The sequence below is a fragment of the Limulus polyphemus genome, unplaced genomic scaffold (genome assembly GCF_000517525.1).
Source record: "Limulus polyphemus unplaced genomic scaffold, Limulus_polyphemus-2.1.2 Scaffold875, whole genome shotgun sequence".
Classification (NCBI taxonomy): domain Eukaryota; kingdom Metazoa; phylum Arthropoda; class Merostomata; order Xiphosura; family Limulidae; genus Limulus; species Limulus polyphemus.
This window is the reverse complement of record NW_013666485.1, coordinates 10238-32912: the sequence shown is the minus strand read 5'-3', so window position 1 is coordinate 32912 and position 22675 is coordinate 10238. Positions and strand designations below refer to the sequence as shown.

The 22675-nt window shown below is 31.6% G+C and overlaps 1 protein-coding gene across 1 annotated transcript in view; it reads right to left on the bottom strand.

Moving 5' to 3' along the window:
- Nucleotides 1-694: 694 nt before the first annotated feature.
- Nucleotides 695-22675, bottom strand: part of LOC106460986 (mitogen-activated protein kinase 1-like) — a 28891-nt gene continuing 6910 nt past the window's right edge. Inside the window, exons 3-11 of the mRNA XM_013920752.2 lie at nucleotides 21927-21982; nucleotides 21455-21644; nucleotides 20387-20519; nucleotides 19175-19246; nucleotides 16836-16915; nucleotides 15216-15294; nucleotides 14210-14319; nucleotides 8709-8846; nucleotides 695-7003 (exon numbers count right to left, since the gene is read on the bottom strand). Coding sequence (XP_013776206.1) covers nucleotides 8730-8846; nucleotides 14210-14319; nucleotides 15216-15294; nucleotides 16836-16915; nucleotides 19175-19246; nucleotides 20387-20519; nucleotides 21455-21644; nucleotides 21927-21982 — 837 coding nt within the window. The 3' untranslated portion in view covers nucleotides 695-7003; nucleotides 8709-8729. The remainder of the gene's footprint in view (nucleotides 7004-8708; nucleotides 8847-14209; nucleotides 14320-15215; nucleotides 15295-16835; nucleotides 16916-19174; nucleotides 19247-20386; nucleotides 20520-21454; nucleotides 21645-21926; nucleotides 21983-22675) is intronic.

Below are 22675 nucleotides of genomic sequence, written 5' to 3'. Positions count from 1 at the left end.
CTTCAATTTAAAAAAAACTAGGAATACTAGGAGCTTTTTGTAAAAACTAGGAACCAATTCAAAAAACTAGGAACGCTGGAGAGCCTGCATAGAGGTACCCAAGACAAAGCCACGTGGTTGAAAAAGTCACCTCATTTTGTCCTACTGAACTTCTGTCTCAAAATCCTTGGATGGGAAATGTGTAGCAGGTGTGAGAGAAAGGGCCCAGGCAGCAACCTGGACCCCACCATGCATTGGACAATGGCTGTAACATCATCCACAGATAAAATGCTACCACAATTGTTTGTAAAATGGTCATTGTGACACACATTAGATGAAGAAGAATTCATACTGTGAAGACACAAAATGAAGTTGTACAAGTGAAAAATTTGAAAAGTCTCACAATGAGAAAAAAAGAGGTTTGAAAAGGACATTGCTGAAAAAAAAAGAATGAAGTCCTTCGTGTGCAAATGTAGGGGAGCTTTTGTGCAAGGAGATGCAACACACTTCTATTGATGGAGGATTTTGCTGCATGATGCATCATCATAAAGTAGTGCAATTTTAGGTGGGAGTTTGCACAACACTGGTGGCATGCAAGATCAGGCAGATGGCAGGACCTGAAGAGGAAGATTGTCTCCTGTGTATGGAGGTGAGTGCTCATATTGGAAAGTACTGAAAGTCATTATCATGAAAAGTTAATAACAAAATGGGGTTGTTTCGATTTCCTTGTTCTTTTTATTCTTATTTTTACAGTACAGTATTAGACGTTTGCTCCATCTACATAAGAGTTAAAAATAATACAGTACCATTTTACTCTTAAAAAATAATCTGAAATACATATAAAAATTGATAATTCATGGAAGCGTATGGCATCTTGTTCAGAAAAAGATATTAAATACTTTTAGTGAGTTACAAGATATGTAGTTATCACATTTCCAAAGATATAGATACCATATTTGGAAAAACATGATCAGTTCTGTAGTGCATTGTGTTCACAGAGCTTTCAGATTTGTTATTTTTGTGCATGTCCAGTGAAGTGGTACCTGTAACTATGTTGCATTGATTACACTATAATTTCTCAGCAAAACTGACATAACATATCCAATGACACATTTAATTTTGTAAGACTGACAATATACATTACTGGAGCAAAGAAAAATTATCACATAAAATCACAATGCCTCGGTAACTATAAAGATATTTAAATTAACATGCAGTTATAAAATATGAATGAAATTTACAACTGATAATTTGTTTTATTTTTCACTATATAATATACCACATCATGTTGATGCATCAATAAAAAAAATACAGTTCATAACTGTAAAAACATTATTCATTAATGGACTAATGAAAAAAAAATCCAAATATATTTTCCATAGTTTTCACTGGAATGAAATACTGTATTTAATAGGCTGAATTAGCATGTATCAAGTGTTAAATACCCGAATAGTCAAATGGCAAGATTATTACAAAAGAAATGCTCTTGTCAAACAAATCTAAAACAATTTTAGTTGTCAATAAAGATACTGACCATTGTTTTATCTTACAATAGACATACAACTGTTATCTATGAAATTATGAGCCACCAAAGCAAGAATGTAAACATCCATGAAAGTTTACAAAAAAAAAATCATACAAAACAGGGAATCATCTTTGACAAAAAATATGCTATATAGTATTCTTTACCCTATTTCACTGAAATACCATTTAACATGTATGTGTAGGTAAAGTTAATTATAAACATTTTTTTAAAGTAAAGGAGATTGGGTTTGCACTACAAATAAACATTAATCGAATGAGCTACCAAAGCTCCTTCCAGGGAAACCAGTATCCTAAACACAATCTTAGTAGACTTAATGGTTAGCAGTCTCATTTCTCAATGCAATGTGAATAGGCAAGTACATATTCTACACTGTATTTATCAAACAAACACCATACTATAAAATCACTTTCTGGCCAGGACAAATCCTTATTATTTTCAGATAGGTGTGGCAATTTGTTTACACCTACAATTTCCTAGTAGTAAGTTTGATAAAGTACAACACATTGCTTGAGCTGAAGGATTCAAATGACAATGTGTGTGCCTTGTCTTATATAATAAGGTGAAAATAGTTATTAACAAGCAATTTTCATACATATAATTGTGGCACACACACAAACTTCAAATAAGTAATGATAACAGTCTCCAGCTTATTTAAAATTGTGTGAATATTTATTTCAACATATTTTTTTCATCATCAAGTTCCCTTAATAATGCGTAAGAAAGATGCACTATGAACAGAACTGAACCCCAAAAGGAAAAACTGTGGCAGTGCCCATGAACACAGATAAAGAATGGTAAAATGCTCTTCTAATAAAACAATTTTAAACATATTTTCAGTCCAGTGAATATTACAACTTTTCGAAAGAAGACATCCATTGTTAACTTGTAACCAATAACTGTAACGCAAGCAGTTTCACTACTTGGAGCACTACCAAAGATATGTTAACCAGTTGAGAGGAAACAAACCCTAGTGCATATTTTTTCTTGTATGAACAAATGTAACTATCAAAAACTGGGAATAAAATTAATACTCTCTAAAAACATTCTTTGGTAGTAAGTTCTTTCACCTATATATAACAGAATTAAGATATGAAATGTTTAAATATTAGTACAACATTTTCTGTACAAAGAATACAACTACATTTTACATACCTAATAAAACTGAAAACACTGATTTCGATGTAGATACATTTGCTATAACGATTACAAGTAGGTTAGTGATTATTGTTTAAAAACGTATATTATATATACATAAACGAATCTTGATGTACCATATAATATAAGATTACATTCTGAATATTAAAACAACCCACTTAGCATGAATATTTAACTACTATGATAACATCAATATTTTGGCAATTTTCTGTTTGAAAAGTAACTTATTCACTAAAATTGTTTACACAATCAAACATTGAGAATGTTTATTAAAAATATATATTAAAGTAAATAAAAAAAAATAACATTAACAGAAAAGAAATGCAGTTGACATTCCTCAGATCAAAAGGATGATAAATACACTGATAAAAAAGTCACTATACATAAAACATATATACAAAACAGTGACAAACAGATAAGTTATTAATATCAACTACAGCTCAAGTTTCATGCAAACTTTACAGGTACGGACAACGTTATTGAAAATTATTCCAATGTCAACAAACCAACTACTGTATTATGCTAACTGCCTAAGAACTCAAATAACATTAAACTTCCACTAAAGATATATAAGTTATGGTTTGTTGACATTGGAAATATAATATTTTTGATAACGACTTTAATGCAAGTAATTTAACTTTACATGTCTTTATTTTAAGCTACTGACCCTAACTGATGGTTCACACTAAGCAGATATAATATGAATGCTTATCAGTGCAATGTTTAACATTACGATTGTAGAGGTAAAATATAGTTTCAGTGATACCAGTTCAAGTCTATTTGTAACTAGGAGCATGAGGGTTTATAATATAAATGATATGCATAAACCTTATCATTTTTAGCTTCAAGTATTTTCATCATTTTTAACTTTTACTCCATCAGATGGTAAAAATTTGATCACAGCTCAAAAGCTTACACATTTATTAACTTTAGAGATGAAAGATAATTTTCTTCCTTAAGTACAAAAAAAAACTGCAAATCTATCAGATTTAACTGTTAAGGCACAAGAAAAGTATTTGTGCAAATTGCTTTAATTTTTGTACACCAGTCTTTCTAAATATGGCCCATACAATTAAAAGTAACTAATACTATATTTTAATATAAATTAATGGTTATACATCCAAGTGTAGCTTAAGACCGCTCATAGAAATACAGTTTTTGCATTTGTGTAATTATATATCCAAATACAGGTTTAACATCTATATAATTATATATCCAAAAACAGGTCTAACATCTATATAATTATATATCCCAATACCAGTATTACATTTATATGATTATATATGTAAAAACAGGTTGTACATTTATATAATTCTATATATCCCAATACCAGTCTTACATTTATATGATTATATACCTAAATACAGGTCTTACATTTGTATAATTAAGTCTACAGTTTCAGGTTTAAATATAAGTCTTAAAGATATAGTTTTATGTTGAAATATAAACCTTAGAGATTTACAGTCACACATGCAAATATCGGCTTTACAGATAGTGAGATGTGTGTGTCTGTACATCCAAATGTATATACCTCTACTTAAATGTTCAAGCATAAAGCTTTCAGGTCCAAACACGAAACTTACAGATCTATATTTCAGGTTCAATTACAAACTTCATAGACATATATTTCCAAATACAAGCCCTACGTTTACCCCAAGGTTTACGTTTTCAGACAGGGCTATTTTCAACCCTATCATAAGAAGTTACAACTTGTTAACAAATCACAACAATCCTATGGGTTCTACCAAAGATATATTTTCTGTATCCAACTAGTTACAATTTAACATTACCTGGTACCATAATATTTTACTTAGAAAACTTCATATTAAGAGTTTCAGATATGTTACTATACCCTTTGAGTGTCCATGTCCAGTTCTTAGTTCAGTGACAAGTTAATAAAATTAACATAACACAAACTTGATATGAAATATTGCTATTATTCAGGAGAAGGACATGAACTTGCATGCATATATCTCATATGTTGCTTTGTGTTCTTAGATGCACTTTAATAAAAGCATGGTGGATTTAATAATTTTTCCTAAGTTGCGAGTTGAACCTTAAAATATTCCATTACAAAACTTAAAGAATTAGGTATAACAAATTGCTATGGTATTCATACAAAATAAACCTAACCTTAACAATAAGAATGATAAATCATTTTTTTATACTTGTAACTAACAGCTACACACACATTTAGATAGAATAAGAGTTTTCTGGTTACCAATACGGAATTATGTGAAAACAAAAACACAGTATTCCTTATCTAAGAAACACATACATTAGAAGTATGAAATCTTATTAGCAATATAGGTTACATACAGCATGGTTTACACAGGGTTATTCATTGTTATTTAAAACACATATTTTAGAAGTATGAAATCTGATCTAATTAGTAATGTGGATTACATATAGCATTGCATTAGACAATATTGTTCTTCCTTATTTAAACACACACATACATTAGAAATATGAAATCCATTCTGATTAGCAATGTGGGTTACATACAGCATCCTTTACATAGTATTATTCTTCCTTATTTAGAACCAAACATCAAAAGTAGGAAATCTGGTCTGATTAGCAATAAGGGTTACATAAAGCACATTTACACAATATTATTCTTCCTTAGTTAAAACACACATACAATAAAAATAAGAAGTCTGGTCTGATTAGCAATGTGGGTTATATAGGGCATGCTTTAAGTTGTTGATATGTTTTCATAATAATGGCAGATTTCATATTTTTAGATATACATTCATTCAAATAATTAAGTGCATAACATTGTAAACAATCTTATTTAGTACCATTAACATTTAGAATACAAGTACACTTCCCATGCAACAATAATACAATCATCCTTAGAATAATTAGAATCAGAATTTGCAACCAATACATTACATTTTTGTCTACAAATTGTATATTTTTTTATGCTATATACTTTAAGTTCTTGCAGAAAGACTAATATTTATTCATAGAAAACATTCTAATCAGTCATCAACAGAAAAAAAATATAGTAACATCACAAAGATAAATTTTTTTAGAAGTTCTAATCACCAGAAAAACACTTAAAATAGGTAAAAAAACATTCAACAATCTACCAGTGAACAGAAACAATAAATATCAATATGTAGTTAATCAGAAAGTCAGTACTAACACGTGGTAAGTCAAAAACAGTGAATGCCAATATGTAGTTAAACATGATTAAAAGCTTTCTATCAACAACTAATAAACAATTAAGGCATATTTCATAGTCCATTAGCATGCAATATACAATTTGAAGAAATAAAAAAACTAGCAATAGTAAGTACCTATAAATAATTATAACTTTGGTTGGAAACATTTTGATTATTTATTACCAACAAATTACTTATTAACTAAAATCACTTATAACAATGGGTATTGATGTGTAGAAAAATTTTCTATCACAAAAGCTAAAATTATTCTTGAAGCAACTAATCAATATTCAAAAGAAATTTACCAGTTACTATTATTATTATGTAATTATTTGTTTGAACCTTTGAATAGTAATATAACTAAATTAAATCAGTGGAAAAATTGCCTTAGAACACTTAAATTTTGCTATAACCTCTAAATGAATGCATCCCATACTCTAAGTAATCAACAATTATGAAATTATCACAACAGTGAATGTAATATTAAACATTTACTATAAAGTTTGAACAATACTCCTCTATATCACTCGCATCAGATGATCATTCAGTAACAAAGTGTAGTCAATTAAACCTTTTGTTACAAACCCTTAATAAACTATATCCATGTAATAATAATGTAACAACGAGTATTGAGTTCAACTTGAATTATTCATTCTATCTGATATTCACAAGGTAATTAACTAATGACAAATTACATAATTCTACATTTTTATTTATAAAACATTTACACATACTAGAAGAGAAAGCTGCTATGAAACCAGCTGTTACACATAACAACTGAGTATGTATGAAAGACACAACATGACGAAAACTTTAATAATACTTAAGAATGTTACATGATGCCAAACTGACTGAAAAAAATAATTACAACTGTAACTGTTGATGTTTTTAGCACAAAGTTTTAATTTAATGTACTCTAAAGACAGATATCATGTTCAACAACTTCACATAATGATACACACACAAAACATCAGTGTTAAATCACAAGCTGTAACATGAATGTGATATCAGCCAAAAAAGAATACCCTGTAGACAGAGATAAAATGAAGGATTGCAGTTTCCAGTATGAAACATCATATGGAAAACTATGGAATATGTCTGGCAAACAGATGACGGTCAAACAAAGAGAAGTTGATTGTACATTTTCCTGAAACTAAAGTAAAAGTATAAAAAACAAACTGGTACTTGGATATTAAAATAATAATACATAGCAGCAACATTGCAATAAAATAATCAACTAACTTGACCTGACATCTATTTTTTTTTTTTATCACAACTGTTAATCACAAAAAACGTTCATTTTAATGAACCTTAGAACTAGTTTAAATCATTTAGTTTATTGCCAGAAATAAGTTAGCAATATAATGATATATCCCTGTTCCACTCTTCCCTTAATTATACTAAATTTAACTAAGAAATGATGCTTATAATGTTAAATAACTTTGGCATCTTTAGGCTTTTGTCATTCTTTGCTGAACTATATCTATTTCTATAAAAATTACCAACTTCTACAATTCTTTTCAAATATAAACAATAAAATGGCCAATGTTATGCTCAACTCAAATATTCAGCAAACTTAAACAAATATACTTCTAAGTGTGGTTTAGCTACATGATGTAGGTTTTTCATACAACTACAATCACAGAGGCACTTATTTCAAGGCCTAAATATACAATATTCTTTTTACTTTTTATAGCTATATAAAGGACTAATATGCACATTTTCAATCCATAATATTTTCTTAAAATATTTCCATATTCAATTAAAATACAATAACTTTCTTATTTTGTCTATTAAAATGTGTGTCCAGAGAAGTGGTCATCAAAAGTTTCTCCAATTTGATTTTCTGACTTGTTACCAAAACTCTGTAATGATCTAGTTTTTATTTGGAATTTTGGTAACTAGTCTTAAAACCACTTTCAGTTTCAATACCCATAGTGGACAGACTACAGATATCCCATTGTGTAGTTTTATACTTAACAACAAACATAAATGGTAATATTTCAATTACTTGGGTATCTGGAATAACTGAGAACCCTAATTTCTATTATTATTTTATATTATTTTAGTGAGTCGTGATGCTAAACAATTAAGCTGAACAAACCTGAATTAACTTAAAATAATAATAAATCATAATGATAATATTTCAATAACTGGATAATCAGAATAAACAAAAACACTAACTTTAATTAGCTGATTATTTTAGTTAGTTGTGATACTAATTAATTAAGCTGAACTGATTTAAAATAATAATAAATCATAATGATAATATTACAATAACTGGATGATTGTAATAAACAAAAACACTAACTTTAATAAGCTGATTATTTTAGTGAGTCATGATACTAATCAATTAAGCTGAACAAACTTGAATTAACTTAAAATAATAATAAATCATAATGATAATATTTCAATAACTAAATGGTTGGAATAAACAAAAACACTGATTTCAATTAGTTGATTATTTTTATGACATTATATTTTCCATTACTGGGTAGTTGGAATAATCAAAAACCGTAATAACTGAAAATACTAGTTGATTATTTTCATGACATTAATCAATTTAATCATAATCTCAGTTAATCAACTAATTTGGTTAATTACCTAGCGCTATTGGAAATTGTGAATAAATTTGCCTTAACTTGCTATTCTACTATATCTAATATGTATCAGTGTTAGGATTTGTCTTACATTTACCAAATTTTCCAATATACTTTCTGTTAACAGTTTACTACAAGTCTTTTTTCACATTCCTCATTGGTAAGACCAGTCATAAATCAAGTTAAACAACACAAATTATACAAAGAGACTAATTTATATGATGCTTAAACTGCACATTTAAAAAACATGAACCTTACCTTTTACTTCAGTCAAGGCAGTTACTGTAAAAGTTTTTCTTTAAACAACACTGTTTCCTCAAAAATTAGTTCTTTAAGTCGTTCTTTTGGCAGGTCATCCAGTTCCATTTCAAAACGGAATGGTTCTTCAGCAACAGGCTGCATAAGAAAACTTGTTAATAAATATCTACACATAGCTCACATATTGCATCACTTATCAAAGATTCTCTACTTCCTTTTATGTAACGATATATACGCGTGCGTTGTGTACATGCATAAATATAAGTTATCATTTTCCTAATCTGGAAATGTATTTCCAAACATAGTTACCTCTGCTGACACTTATAGCTATTTCTCGATCTTCATCTTTGCCATCTGAATATCATGATCGCTTGCTCCAGTCTTGATACCCCACTCGACGTCCCTCAGCAACATCTATTTTGCAACACTTTACACTATGCAGGTACTGTATATAAGCACTGTATGTTAACAATATAATCATTTTTTTAAGACTTACCCCATCCCAGTCACTAAAATCGGCTCTTAGTGGGGAGGAAGGGAGGGAGAATGTCAGTGGAGGTAAGAATGTTTGGAAGTACATTTTCAGATTATGAAAATTATAACTTCCAAAACATACATACCTCCGCTGACAATTACAGCTAGAATCCCACACTGAGAAGGCGGAGAGGTTGGTGAGGGCATAGTTCATACAGAAAGCATCTGCATAGAATAAAGGTGTACTATGAGAAGTGGTACCCAAGCAGGGAAAACCGCACTACCTCCAGAACAGGTAGGCTCTACACCCAGAACTACAGAAAAGTGAAAAGGGTGGAATATTACACAAGTAAGTATAATGGGCCAGCCCCAACCATGCAGCCAAGGAGTCATGGTGCCGATATCCCCTGTTGGTAGCCAGGGCAGTTGGACAACAAATATATACATATCTTTGTGATAGGTCTTATGGAACACCTCATCTCGACAGAGCCTGTTGCAACAATGAGCTGATATAAAGGTTGCTAGTGCGGAATTGAAAAAAATACAAGCACACCTGACTGAGCAACACTTGTCACTGAGTGGGATCCAAAGGAAATAAAGAAGGACCCTATATTCTGATCTACAACAGATAGGCTATAGGAATCAACTCCCAAAGTCGCCTGGTTAATGTCACGGGTGATAAATCCAGAGACACTGCAGGATCCCACTAAATAAAAAGCCAGTGCATAGGGCCCCTGAACAGTTCTGTACAAGCCACAGAACATCTAAGTGCTCTGACTGGACACAAAAGATCTGGGTAGGATAGACTGTAAAGATGAGAAATGCATGCCTGGGAAAAGAATAGGAAAAAATAATTTATTCCCTTCTCTGGCAGCGAGAGTGTTCAGTAGGAAGGATTTGTTTCGATAGAGCAAAAAATAGGTGGAAGGATAGAGAGTCTGCTGAACAGGGATGGAAAATAAATCAGAACAGCTGAGTCTGGAAGCTAACAACAATAGAAATATACATCGAGGGAAAGGTGATACAAAGAACAGGAGGCAATATGTTTGAAGGTATAAAATGATAACACAAGAAAAAACAACTCTAAAGTCCCAATTAGGCAATTGAAATGGTCATTTGGGATGAAGAATATGAAACGATCATAAAATGAGATAGTATGGGAGTAAAAAACCTTCGTATACGTAGAAAAGCGAAAGGGAACAGCAAAGAATGTTCTATATAATGCAAAGTAGAAGCCAAATCTTTCCAAAACCCATGTCAAAAACTTGAAACTATGAGACTGTTGGATGAAGTGGGTTGAAGACTTACCGAAGACACCACTGACAATATGTAGTCCATTTCCATCAATAGATTGCCAAAGAAAATTGATGGAGGATATATTCAAATAAATGGAAACTGTAGAATTTCAACCGCTATGGTCAGGCAGAGGACTGCATAACTTCCATGCAGGAGTCGTTAAACGTCCAGGTGTTGAATGTTTGACTGAGGTTGTCTCAACAAGGACGAATGAAAAGGAAGAAGTAAACATTCCTGGAGCAACCATGTCTGAGCAGGCCAAAAAGGTGCTGACAAGAGAACTCAATATGGAGTGAAATGAATCATAGACAAGAGTCTGGGTAAGAGATGAATAGGAGGAAGGCAGACAAATTGAATCCTGTCCAGTCTTGACTGAAAACATCTATTACCAGAGCTTGTGGATGTGGAATTGAAGACCAGAACTGTAGGCTAGCATTCCAATGGGTTGCAAAGGTGTCGATCATTGGAGAGCCGAACTGAGAACAAATCTATTGAAAGACCACCTGATGGAACATCCATGCTGGTGGAAGAATTTGATGGGGTCAAGAAAGGTGATCTGCTATCAAAATCATAACCCCTGGCACATGAAAGGCCAAAAGATGTATGTCATTGGAATGAGCCAAAAAAAAAGAAGATCCAAAGCCCGAAAACCAAGACATCAAGAATGAGAACTTCCCTGACAAGAAAGATATGAAACCACCGTGGAGTAGTCAGAATGAATTGTAACCATTTTGTTGTGCAAGAGAGGAAGACCTGGAATTATCACAAGATGTACTGCAAGAATTTTGAGAATGTTGATATGCAGGGTAGATTCGTAGTCAGTCCAAATACCCTAGAATGCCTATCCCAGAAGAAAGGCACCCCATTCATGAAGAGAAGCATCCATGAAAAGATGGATTTCCACATGAGGAGGTGGTATCCAGACCCTGATATTAGTGTTGTACTGGTCTAGCCACCACTTGAGATCTGCAAATTGTTCAAGCAAAGAGACTGTGTGATTTGGGCCTGATCCAATGGTATGAGGGATTCTAGGGAAGCCCAAATCCCCAAATCAGACAGAACCATCCATGCAGTGGGAGAAGGTGACATAAGCAAATGCCTGACAAACCCTTCCCTATCGTGAAGTCTGAGGGAAAAAGGTTGAGCTCGACCCAAAGTGCATTGAAAAACACCCCAAGATGGACCATGTATGGAGTTGGTGAGAGAATGGATTTTTCCAACCTGATATGAAGTCCACCCTTCTGGCATCAGTAAAAAGAATCTGCGGATGTAGTGTGGTAACGTGACAGGTTGGTGCCAAAAGAAGTCAATCTTCCAAATAGCAATGTGTGCACAGATCCAGAAAATGAAGATGCTGCTCAAAGGCCTGTATTACTCGGCAGAAAACACATGGTGCTGAAGCAAGTCCAAACGGGAGAGCTTGGAACTGCTATATCTGGACCTTGTGCAAAAAATGTAAAAATCAACAAAAAGACTCTTGCTATGGGGATGTGAAGGTAGGCATCTGTAACATCAAACTTGGTCATCCAAAGATCAGGTGTGAAGTGCCATTAAAGTTCAAGAAAAGATTTCATGGTGAAACATAGAGGCTGTAGGAAGAGGTTGAGTCGAGACAGATTGATGATAAGACATCAATCTCTAGTGTTCTTGGTCACCAGAAAAAGAAAAGAATAGAATCCTGGATGAACAGGATTGACCTTCTGAATGGGAAGACACAAATGCCACTGGTGCCATCCTGACCTTTCATAGATCCCCGAAAATATAGATTGAACCAATTCTGTAAAACAACAAGACTAGGTGTCGAATGTGGGGGCTGTGAGATGCGAATGATCGATCCTCCAGAATTACCCATTGGAGTAGAAGAGAGGTGAACAGCCACTGACGATAAAGAAAACAACAAACATGTCGTATAAAATCGGGCTTCCAAAGTTTCAGGTACTCCAGCAAACTAGTAAGGCCAAAAAATGGGGCAACTCCCAGAAATCACAAAGAGGAGTATCACAATACAGTAGTAAGAGTTAAATGAATCTGTGAAAATGGAGACCTGGAACTCCATAGATCCAACAACAAATCCAACTGTTGAGTGTCCAAATATACTACAGCCAGACAATAATAAGCGAGGGCATGTTGTTCTGATAAACGAGGGAGGCAAGGCATAGCAATACTCTCTCATAATTGCATTGCAAACATCCCAGTATACATGGCACTATCAGGGGAAGGAGGAAGAACTAAGTATACCCCCAAGATCTATCTGACAACAAGGCAGGGTAGATTCAAAAGCAAGGGGAGAATCCCCAAAGCTTCACAAACTCACATAACTAATTGCAGAAAAGAAGCAGATGGTGGACAATCAGATGAACCTGCAGTAGAGGCAGCTCTAGTGAAAGAAGGAGCAGAAAACAGTCTAAATTCTCCCCAGTATATTCAGGTTCATGATGAAAAGCCAACTCTGAAACCCCATAGAGAAACCCCCAGGCCACATGAAGGACCAACTCATCCCAAATCAGGTCACGGACAGCCTCCACCCGAGAGTGGACCCCACTTCCACGAGACAACAAAGGAAGAATGGACGAGGTCTGGTTAACCCCCCGTACCAGAAACTGTTACATGGGAATTCATCCCCCCTCTTTTTATGTTTGTTTTTGAACCACAAAATAAAAGCAACGAAATATCAGCAATGGGAAAAAAACAACAACATCATACTACTGTCAAAATGCTTCGAAAGAAAATGTTAATCACAAAACATAACTCCCGGCACTAGTGCTTTGTCGAGAAAAAGTGATTATATACAGTACCTGCATAGAGTAAAGTTTTGCAAATTAGATATTGCTGAGGGCAGTCGAGTGGGGTATCAAGACTGGAGCAAGCAAACATGATGTTTAGTTGGCAAAGATAATGACTGAGAAATAGCTATAAGTGTCAGTGAAGGTATGTATGTTTTGTAAGAAACAGATTAAACAGAGATACAAGAATAATACTCTCACATGTTTGCAAATTATCCTGGTTATTGTTAAAAATGATAATCACAATATTGTTTTTCTGATGTAACTTTGGTGCTAAGCAATCTATTGTAAAATATGTAAAAACTAGAATATTTGCAGATAAGCTCATTACAAATAGCAGGAAGATCCAGGCTACAGTATTTCTTAAAGTAGGTGTATCCACATATTTTATTTTGATGTAGTGCTTCTCTAATTTATTTCTTTTTAAAAGTGAATTCTTTGTGTAACATAATTAATGAAGAAGGATTTTGATAGGTTGTATGATTTCAAATACACAATTATATTAAAACTTTCCAACATTAACATAAGCTTTTGAAACAAGTTTCACAATTATATTTCAGGAATTATAAAAATACATAATTCTTAGTTAACTCTTACAAATACACTTAATGCAACAGTTTTAAGCCCTGTATATTGAACTATTCTATAATTAGGCTTCAACATTATATTCATACTATTGTGTTTACACTAATTAAATCAATATTTCAAAAAACAACAACAACATGCAAACAAATATAAAAAAGCTTTACATAAAGAATATGGAGAAAACATCATACTCATATTAAACACATTGTTATCAGGGTTGAGAAACAAATAACTAGTGCATACATTCACAAAAATTATAATAAATGTCAAAACACAAACTGTGAAATGAAACAAGCAAAAATATAAAAATTGCATGAATTAACAAAAATTTTACACATTTTGAACAGAAATTTTAATTATCACCTCATCATCAGGATCATAATACTGCTGAAGATAAGGATGGGCTAGGGCATCCTCTAAAGTGATTCTCTTGTGAGGATTAAAGGTCAACATTCTGTCCAAAAGATCAATAGCTAGCAAAGAAAAAAAAAGCAGTTAAATTTATACTTAATTAAAATAAGTGATTTGTCTTAAAGTTGTTTTTTTTCTTTGCACAGGGAATGTGCAAAGAAATATTTAAATTTAATATTTATTTCTAATTATTTTAACAATATTATAAGACAAGCCTACTAGCCAAGTATTACCATCCAGATTTAGAGAAAAATAAACACTGAGAGAGAAAATTAAAACATTCTACAACTGTAACTTATCTCTAATGCATATTAACACCACATTTTTAATATTAGAAAACTAAGGTAAGGATACCAAGAGGTTACTCATGTATATAAATTTTGCTAACTTCCTGTTCTTTAAGCTTCTGATTTCCACTATATTTTAATAATGAATTTTGAAATAAATAGTACATTAAGTACTTAGCTTAAAGAACCATGGAAATCTGAATATACACACAACACTCAGGTAATTTTCAAGATGACTTTTTGGAGTTCTAGAACGGATTGTGTCAAAACACTGTCATCAAGTAACATGACCATCAATTTATCACTAAATTAGATATGACCAATACTGAATTCTTTCATGAAATTCTTGAATTGATTATGAAGCTTTCATTTAATTATACTATGTATCAATGATAAGCATATACAAAGATGTTTTGATTTATAAGAAAAAGATTTAATTTCTTAGAAACGACCACTCATCTACCCATCTTCTGTAGGTGATATCTGTTGCTAACTTGAATCATGAAAACTAACCAGTAATTGAGAAGTTGAAAACAGTGTTACAGTACAATATTGGCCATCGATATGGTGTAATGAAAACGGATATTTAAACTGTTATTTTATACAGTGAAAAACTAAAATGTACAAAAAGTTAATTCTATAAGGACACACATAGTAGCAACATCTACTACCTTGAGGATTAGCTCCTGCATATAACTTTTCCCATGGAACTTTGGGTTTAGATGGAAGAGACTGGAGGTAGCTCCGAGCCTAGGAGTATTCATACATCATTAAATTTCTGTTCAGCTTATAATCACATGTTGCTTTCTGCACATATATTAATTTGTAATGGAGATGACAGAGGAAGCCCATGTAGTTTGAATCAATTTAATAGTTTAATTTGGGGAAGCATTCTAATGAACAGTTTCAAAACAAGGATGGTACTAGTACAACAGCACACGTTATTCTAGATTTACTTGAGTATAGCATAATTTAAGTATAAGAACTTCAATGTAATACTTAATGATCAAACATTTGTTATTTCATGGACTTTGTAACTCAGGTCTCCAAGCTACAGGTTTTAAACAACATAATGAAATTTAAAATTGATTCTACTACATGTGCAAAATATATTAATATAAACCTTATGCAACTGCTACATAAATAAGATAATTCAGACTGTGTGCAGAAAAAATTTTAAACAGCTGCTGACATTAGAACTTGCTTTTAATTTCAATAAGTTTGAACTAAAAAATAAAAAACTGAAGTTTGTTGCCATATCTATTGATATCTGGTAATAAATTAATTTTTCAGTTTTTTATTTTGTAGCCCAAAATCCTGTTGAAAGATGAAGGTACATGAAGAATTAGAAATATTCTTCTGGAAGAAAAAACAAACATTCTGTTAAATAACTTGAAGTACAATAAGCAGCATGAAAATGACCAGAAGAATTCTAGAGAAAATACTGAATTTGTTCAACATTTTGCTTTACAGCTAATTTGATGATATTCTATTCAATTTCTCAAGCTTAACTGACAGAATTAGGCTTTGAATGATTTAGGAAAAGCAGAATATTTTTAACATAATACACCCCTTAAAATGGATACCCATTTTCTTGTTTGATCACTAGAAAAGATCCATGTTACTCGTTGCAAGGATGAACAAAATTAATAATGTTGATCCTGTATATTAAGGTAGGAAAATATTCAGGTGCTCTATAAACAACTAAAGAAAGAAAATAAAAGCCCCAGTAGATCATTTTTGACCATATTTTAAGTATGTAGTAATGTTTTAGTTGAGAATATTTGGTAAGACCTTTGTGATCCTCAGTTCTAAACTTTATATTTGGTAAGACCTTTGTGATCCTCAGTTCTAAACTTTGTATACTGATAACTATGTGGTTATTATTTAACTAGTTGAATCCTGTCATGTGACAGTAAATGCTGATTAATTTTTCTTCTGAAAATTAAATCAAAATAAATGTCTTAAGACCAAGTTTTCTGAAAATTAATTATATTGTAGTAGCAATATATATATGGATGGATACTTTTTATAGTATTTCACAAAATCACTGCTACCTCAATTAGCACTACAAAAGTTGAACTCCAAATATAACTTTAACTTTTAAAAAACATTCCATTAATAAATATGCTTACAAAACTAATTACTTTTTTAAAATATTGATAATTTTGTTTAGAAATTCCTGTTAGGGTGAGAGTAATATGTCTACAGAATTATGAATATTTTTCAGTGAAAAACAAACTTTTCAATAACTTGAAACATAACGTTTCTCACAAAACAAGCAGTCTTACCTTTTCGTTGATTATACAATTAAAGTCTTCTTGAGATGGAGAACCAAGAATCCCAAGGATTAAGTTTAACTGATCTAAGTCTGGAATGGAAGACCATATTGAAGCCATACATTTAGCTGAGTTATGTTTATATGTATAATAATGTGGAAAAGAAAATTACATTACCAAAAACTACTTAAAATGGATCTTAATATTCCAATACCACACACACGACAAAACAGAAAAAAATCTGTAAAACAATCATAAATGCAAGCAGATACTATTGTATTAAAAATATCACTAAGTACCTCTCAAATAAAAGAACTAACATGAATTATACGAATAAAATATTGAACTGCTAAAAAACATATAAACCTGTACTATTGTGGTAAAGTATATCTACACTAATATGTTCCCAATCAAGTTTTTATCCCTACAAGAGATTAGCATCTGACTACTTGAAAAGGAGATTTGCAGTCACTTTACTAGAACTGACTTCTTAATCAGTCATCACTTCTGCTCTAAAGGGCATAACTAAGAAAAATTGGGTCTACTTATACTTTTAAGATTAAAATGTTAATCAAAGCAGGTGGTTTTATCATGGTGGTTATTTTTTTCAACTTAGTTTGTTACCGTGTGTCTTAATAAATTTTGATAATACTTTTTACAGTATAATCAAGCCTTCCAACAAGCCCCTCAGGAAAAGTAACGACTTCTGTAGGGAGAGTATTAGTAATATAGAGCAAGTATTTGAAATAACATAGAAGAATTAATCACTGTACTAGATGAGCAAGTACTAGCAGAGAGTGTACTACTGCTGACTAAAAGCACAATTCTGCTGGATTTGTTTCCTCTCTCTGTTTTTGCCAATTAGAACTAAACTTTACCTTAGCAAGTTCTTTGTATTTATCTCCTTGTGCATATTTCAAAATTTGCTGTTTGCCACCATTATCACAAGCTATTGTCTTTTGACAAATACTACAGAAACAGTTAAATTGGTTATTTGGCAATGGCTGACACCAACATGAAAGTTCATGACCATTATTGTCTATACAAGTTAACCAATGGTGTTGGAATTGTACTTTTTCATATGGCATTTCAGTCTTCTACATTATCCTGATTATATAAAAATTGTTAAAGAGGTTGTCTCAAGCATCATTGCCATGAACACAAATTGCACAAGCAATACAACACCAAGTGCATATATGTTAGATCAGCATAAAACTAATAATACCTATTAAAATTATCAGAATCTAGCTATTTCAGAACATGACTGACAGAGACATGCATAATTTCACACATGAAAATCAAACAATGTGCAGCTAAAACTTGCAAATAGTAGCCATGACAAGAAGTCCAATTTCACAAAAGCTGGTGCATGTGCTTCAGCTTGAAAACTCAAAACGTATTGAGCTGAAAGAGTATTTGATCATTCTTTAGTTATTCTTCATTGAAATGGAGGTTATGTTCACTCGAAAGTCACTTACCAAAAAGCAGAGAAGACAATTTGCTCATTTTGTGAATAAAAGAATCTGCCTCTGATGCCACCAAGAAGACATAACTTGCACAAACCACTAGATTCTGATAAACTTAGCTGTCTTAAGTTAACAATGGGGGCAGTTAGACTATACTCACAATATAACTTTTTGTGTTTTTGTGAGAAGTTTTGTATTTCATGCTGAGCTAAATAAAAATTCAGTTAAAAAACAGCAGGAAAAAAAAATAGGAATTTCACCTAAAAATAACAGAAAAATGGGGAGCCTCAAAAAAGTAGTGAAAAAGTAGGAAAGTATAGTGCATTGGAAAGTCTGCATACTATTACCAGTTGAGATGTTTCAAAAATTTGCTAAGAAATAAAGATATTATCAAACATAATGCTAAATGATTTTGTAAAAAAATCTCTGTGGAAGTACTGAAGAAATCATTCATGACAGGAAAGGATGAACCACTGGTTCAAATAGGCCAATTTCAACTCCTTATTAACAATCTTTATATGTTAAAAAACAAATTTTACTGATTTCATTGTGTTTGACAGCTAGAATGCTTATCCTTCTTACCAATAGTGAGATGTGAAATTAAAATACCTAAGTACAACAAATGTATATAACACTAGCCCCCAGTGCTAGAATCCGGGTTTCGATACCCGTGGTGGGCAGAGCACAGATAGCCTATTGTGTAGCTTTGTGCTTAATTACAAACAAGCATATAACACTATGATATTTAATCAAAATAAACTTACTTCCAGCAGTTAGCAGTTTTCTCAGCAAAACATATTAACCATACAGGCAAAAGCTTAATACAAACTTTAAAAATACATGATAATAGTAATATTTTATCTAATAATCTGAAGCAAAACTTACAATGCTTCCCTGGAAAAATAGCTTTATTAGATATCATTTCAGCAAGGATGCATCCAACAGCCCATATATCAACTAAATTAATATATTAAGGAATAAAACCAGCACAATATTTGATTGAGGATGTCAAATAACCTCATGACATTTATCAATAAACATACACAATTTGCATATTATATTTGCACTGGAACAACACAATATTAGCTATTGCACAAACTATATCATAGCGCTCAAGAGAAGATGTGTGTTAAAACTTTGCAAGTGAAATGTACATTAAAATGATCAATACTAAACTGTGTAGAAGACAATAAGTAACTTATGCTCTAAGATAATTGGTGGAATAGCTAAATGATCTAAAGAAAAATTCCATTACGTTCAGGTATGATGAACAAGAATTTAGACAACACAAAATATACAAAAAAAAACATGAAATATATAAAATACATAAACAAACTCAATGAGTTCAAGTTACAAAATTTTTTAAACAAAATTAGAAGAGCAGAAAACATTCTCCAAGATAATAATCAGTCTGGTTTTATTTAAAATGAATGGTTACATATTCATATCCTATTCACTAGTATGCCAGGAAGTTCTATACAGTAAAATAGGGATTATTATCTACTTTTGGGATGATTACTAAAACAAATGGAATTTCAAATACTTTTTATTATTTTATTTTATATTGATGTGTAATCTTTAAATTATGTTTGTCGTGATTGATACATTAATATGAATTTCAAAATTTTGGCAAAAATGTTACACATACAGTAATCTAAGCATGTCCATTTCTAATTTTGAACTAAAAGACTAGGAGGAAGGAGGCTATTTAAAAGTATCTACTGCCAGCTCTTGGACTATGCTCATCTGACCAAACTATCGAATTTCAGTGCCCCTCTTATAGCACACCCATGGCCCCAAAGAATGGAGCATATTTTTGTGACAATATGCCCTGAAACATAAACCGTCTGATTCAAAGTTTAAGCTAGATACCCACTAAGCCACATCCAGCCCACATGTGATTTTGTAATCATGTTCATCAAGACTGTTATGAGAAGTACTATATATGATCATACATTAATGTTAAGATGAGGAAATCTGACACTTATCATAACTCTGAGTAAACATTTTTTGTAATATCTTAAAAGACATAACCACCACAACCAAGCTTTTTCAATACACAAAAACATCACAAAAATTCTTTATGCTAAAGGATACTCGACTTTGTATAGCCTTTACTATTTAGCATGATCTCTGGAGCACGATACCACCTGGTGGCAACATACTCTGTTAGAAATCCTGTGTGATCATGATCTGGATCAGCAACACGAGCCAGGCCAAAGTCACAAATCTGTTGAGAGATAAACTGAGTGTACAATAACTTATACTTACCACTCTGTTTCAGTGTACACATCTTATGGATAGATAATGAAATGCAAAACTCAATATATCAAAGGATTTGCTAATGAATGCACCACTGAAAGATGACAATATACAAGTGTAAAGTAGACATAAAATTTGTCAATTTTTCTTTGTTATGTAATCCAACATCACATTTCCATGGTTTTCATAAGGAAATTTTTTAAAAACAAGACAGGAAAATACAGATCTTGCATGAAAAACTAATTTTATAACAATTCTCAAGTAATTCCCAACAATCTAAAAAATATTTATACATATTTTATTCACCTAAAATAAAAATAAAACTAAGAGAAGAAAAATTGTTTCAAATTGATAAAGTGAATTTTACAAACTATATTATTTTTTCGTTACAAGCATACATGTATACGATAGAATAAATACAATTACCTACCTATTTTTTTTCAATCAAAAATACAGTTACAAGTCCCTCCGAGATTATTTCTACTACATTAAATATTCTTTTCTATTCATGTTGCAGAACATGTGCTACTGAAGAGCAATTAATGTTTTATTCATCATTACAACAGGATATACAAGGCTTACAAATGGTTAAATTAGTACACACTTTAAAATCATGAGAAGTATTGAGATCACAAGGTTTAATTTTGGTTGAAAGAATTACTAAAGTTTTATTCATAATCATGTCACAGAAATGTTGAAAAGAAGATTACTAAATTTTGATGGAATAAATAATTAGTTTTTATTTACATTTAAGTGATGGAAAGTGTTGTGAAGATTATTATTAAATTGAAATCTTGGTGGAAGAATAATTAGACTTTTATTTATCTTTACGTCACACAAACCATTGAGAAGAGAATATTACTGGAGTTCAATCTTGGTAGAAGAATAATTAAAGTTATTCACCTTTAAGTCACAGGAAGTGTTGAGAAGAAGGTTACTAGGCTTTAGATCACGATGGAGTACATTAGCTGAGTGGATATATTTCAGCCCACGTAAGATTTGATAGAGGAAGTAACAGATATGGTCATTACTTAACCTCTGAGTTTTCAGTAGCTTGTACAGGTCAGTCTCCATCAGAGTTTGAACAATATAGCTATGTAAATAATAGTAAATGTAACAGAAACTGGCATGGAATAGTAAAAATTACAAAAAAGAAATGATAAAAATTTATTTTTTCCTAAAATGTTTATTAAAATATCCAAACCTTTATCATTTTTCTTTTTATATTTATTTTACAACTATTGTTACAGAAGAATCAAGAACAAGTTTTACTTCCACCAAAATTATAGTAGTCAGATGCTATCAGAAAATTTTTGGTGTTTCATAGAATAGGTTATTATTATTTCACATAATAGCTCTTCAACATTAAGGATACACATCTTTCATAAGTTCTATGGAGGGGGCTCGAAGAATGTCTTTGATATCGATGATCTGTAGAAAAAAAAACAAAAAAAAACAGAATTTAAATTTCATGAAACTTTATAACATACAAAAAGAATTATAATACAAAACTACTGTGCTCTAAAATTCAAAAATCATGTTCATTATTTCTCTGGTAATAATAGTTTATTATAGATCTGTGTAAAACAATACATCTACATGGATGTAAAAGTCAAATACCACTATGTTGGTTTAGTTCAGAGTTCAACATCAAAACAATACTTTTGACCATGTTTGATTTCAACAGGTACAAACTTGTAAATTACAAGTTGAAGTATATGATTTACTATTAGAAAAAACCTTCATAAGTATTCCTTCTACTAAAGTATCATGGAAATTTGTAATTCATTTCTCATCCTCTGCATAATGGTACTTCAATCATGTTAGTATTACAGCCAGGAACATCGAAAGCCAGCACGGGCCCCGGGGCAAATATCCTCGCCGAGCCCCATTTCTCTCTCTCTCTTTTTTAACATTTTCAAGAATTTAATTAAAAGAAGATCCTAAATTAGGATAGCAATGAGCTCATAAGCCAGACAAAAATCATAGCAGTAGCCATTTTTACCTCACAGTATAAGAATAAAAACGCTAATAAAGTAACAACAAATCTATAAAGTAACAAATACATATTAATTATTACTCAAATTATTAGTTCAGTTGTTCTTAATGTATCAAGCGTCTATA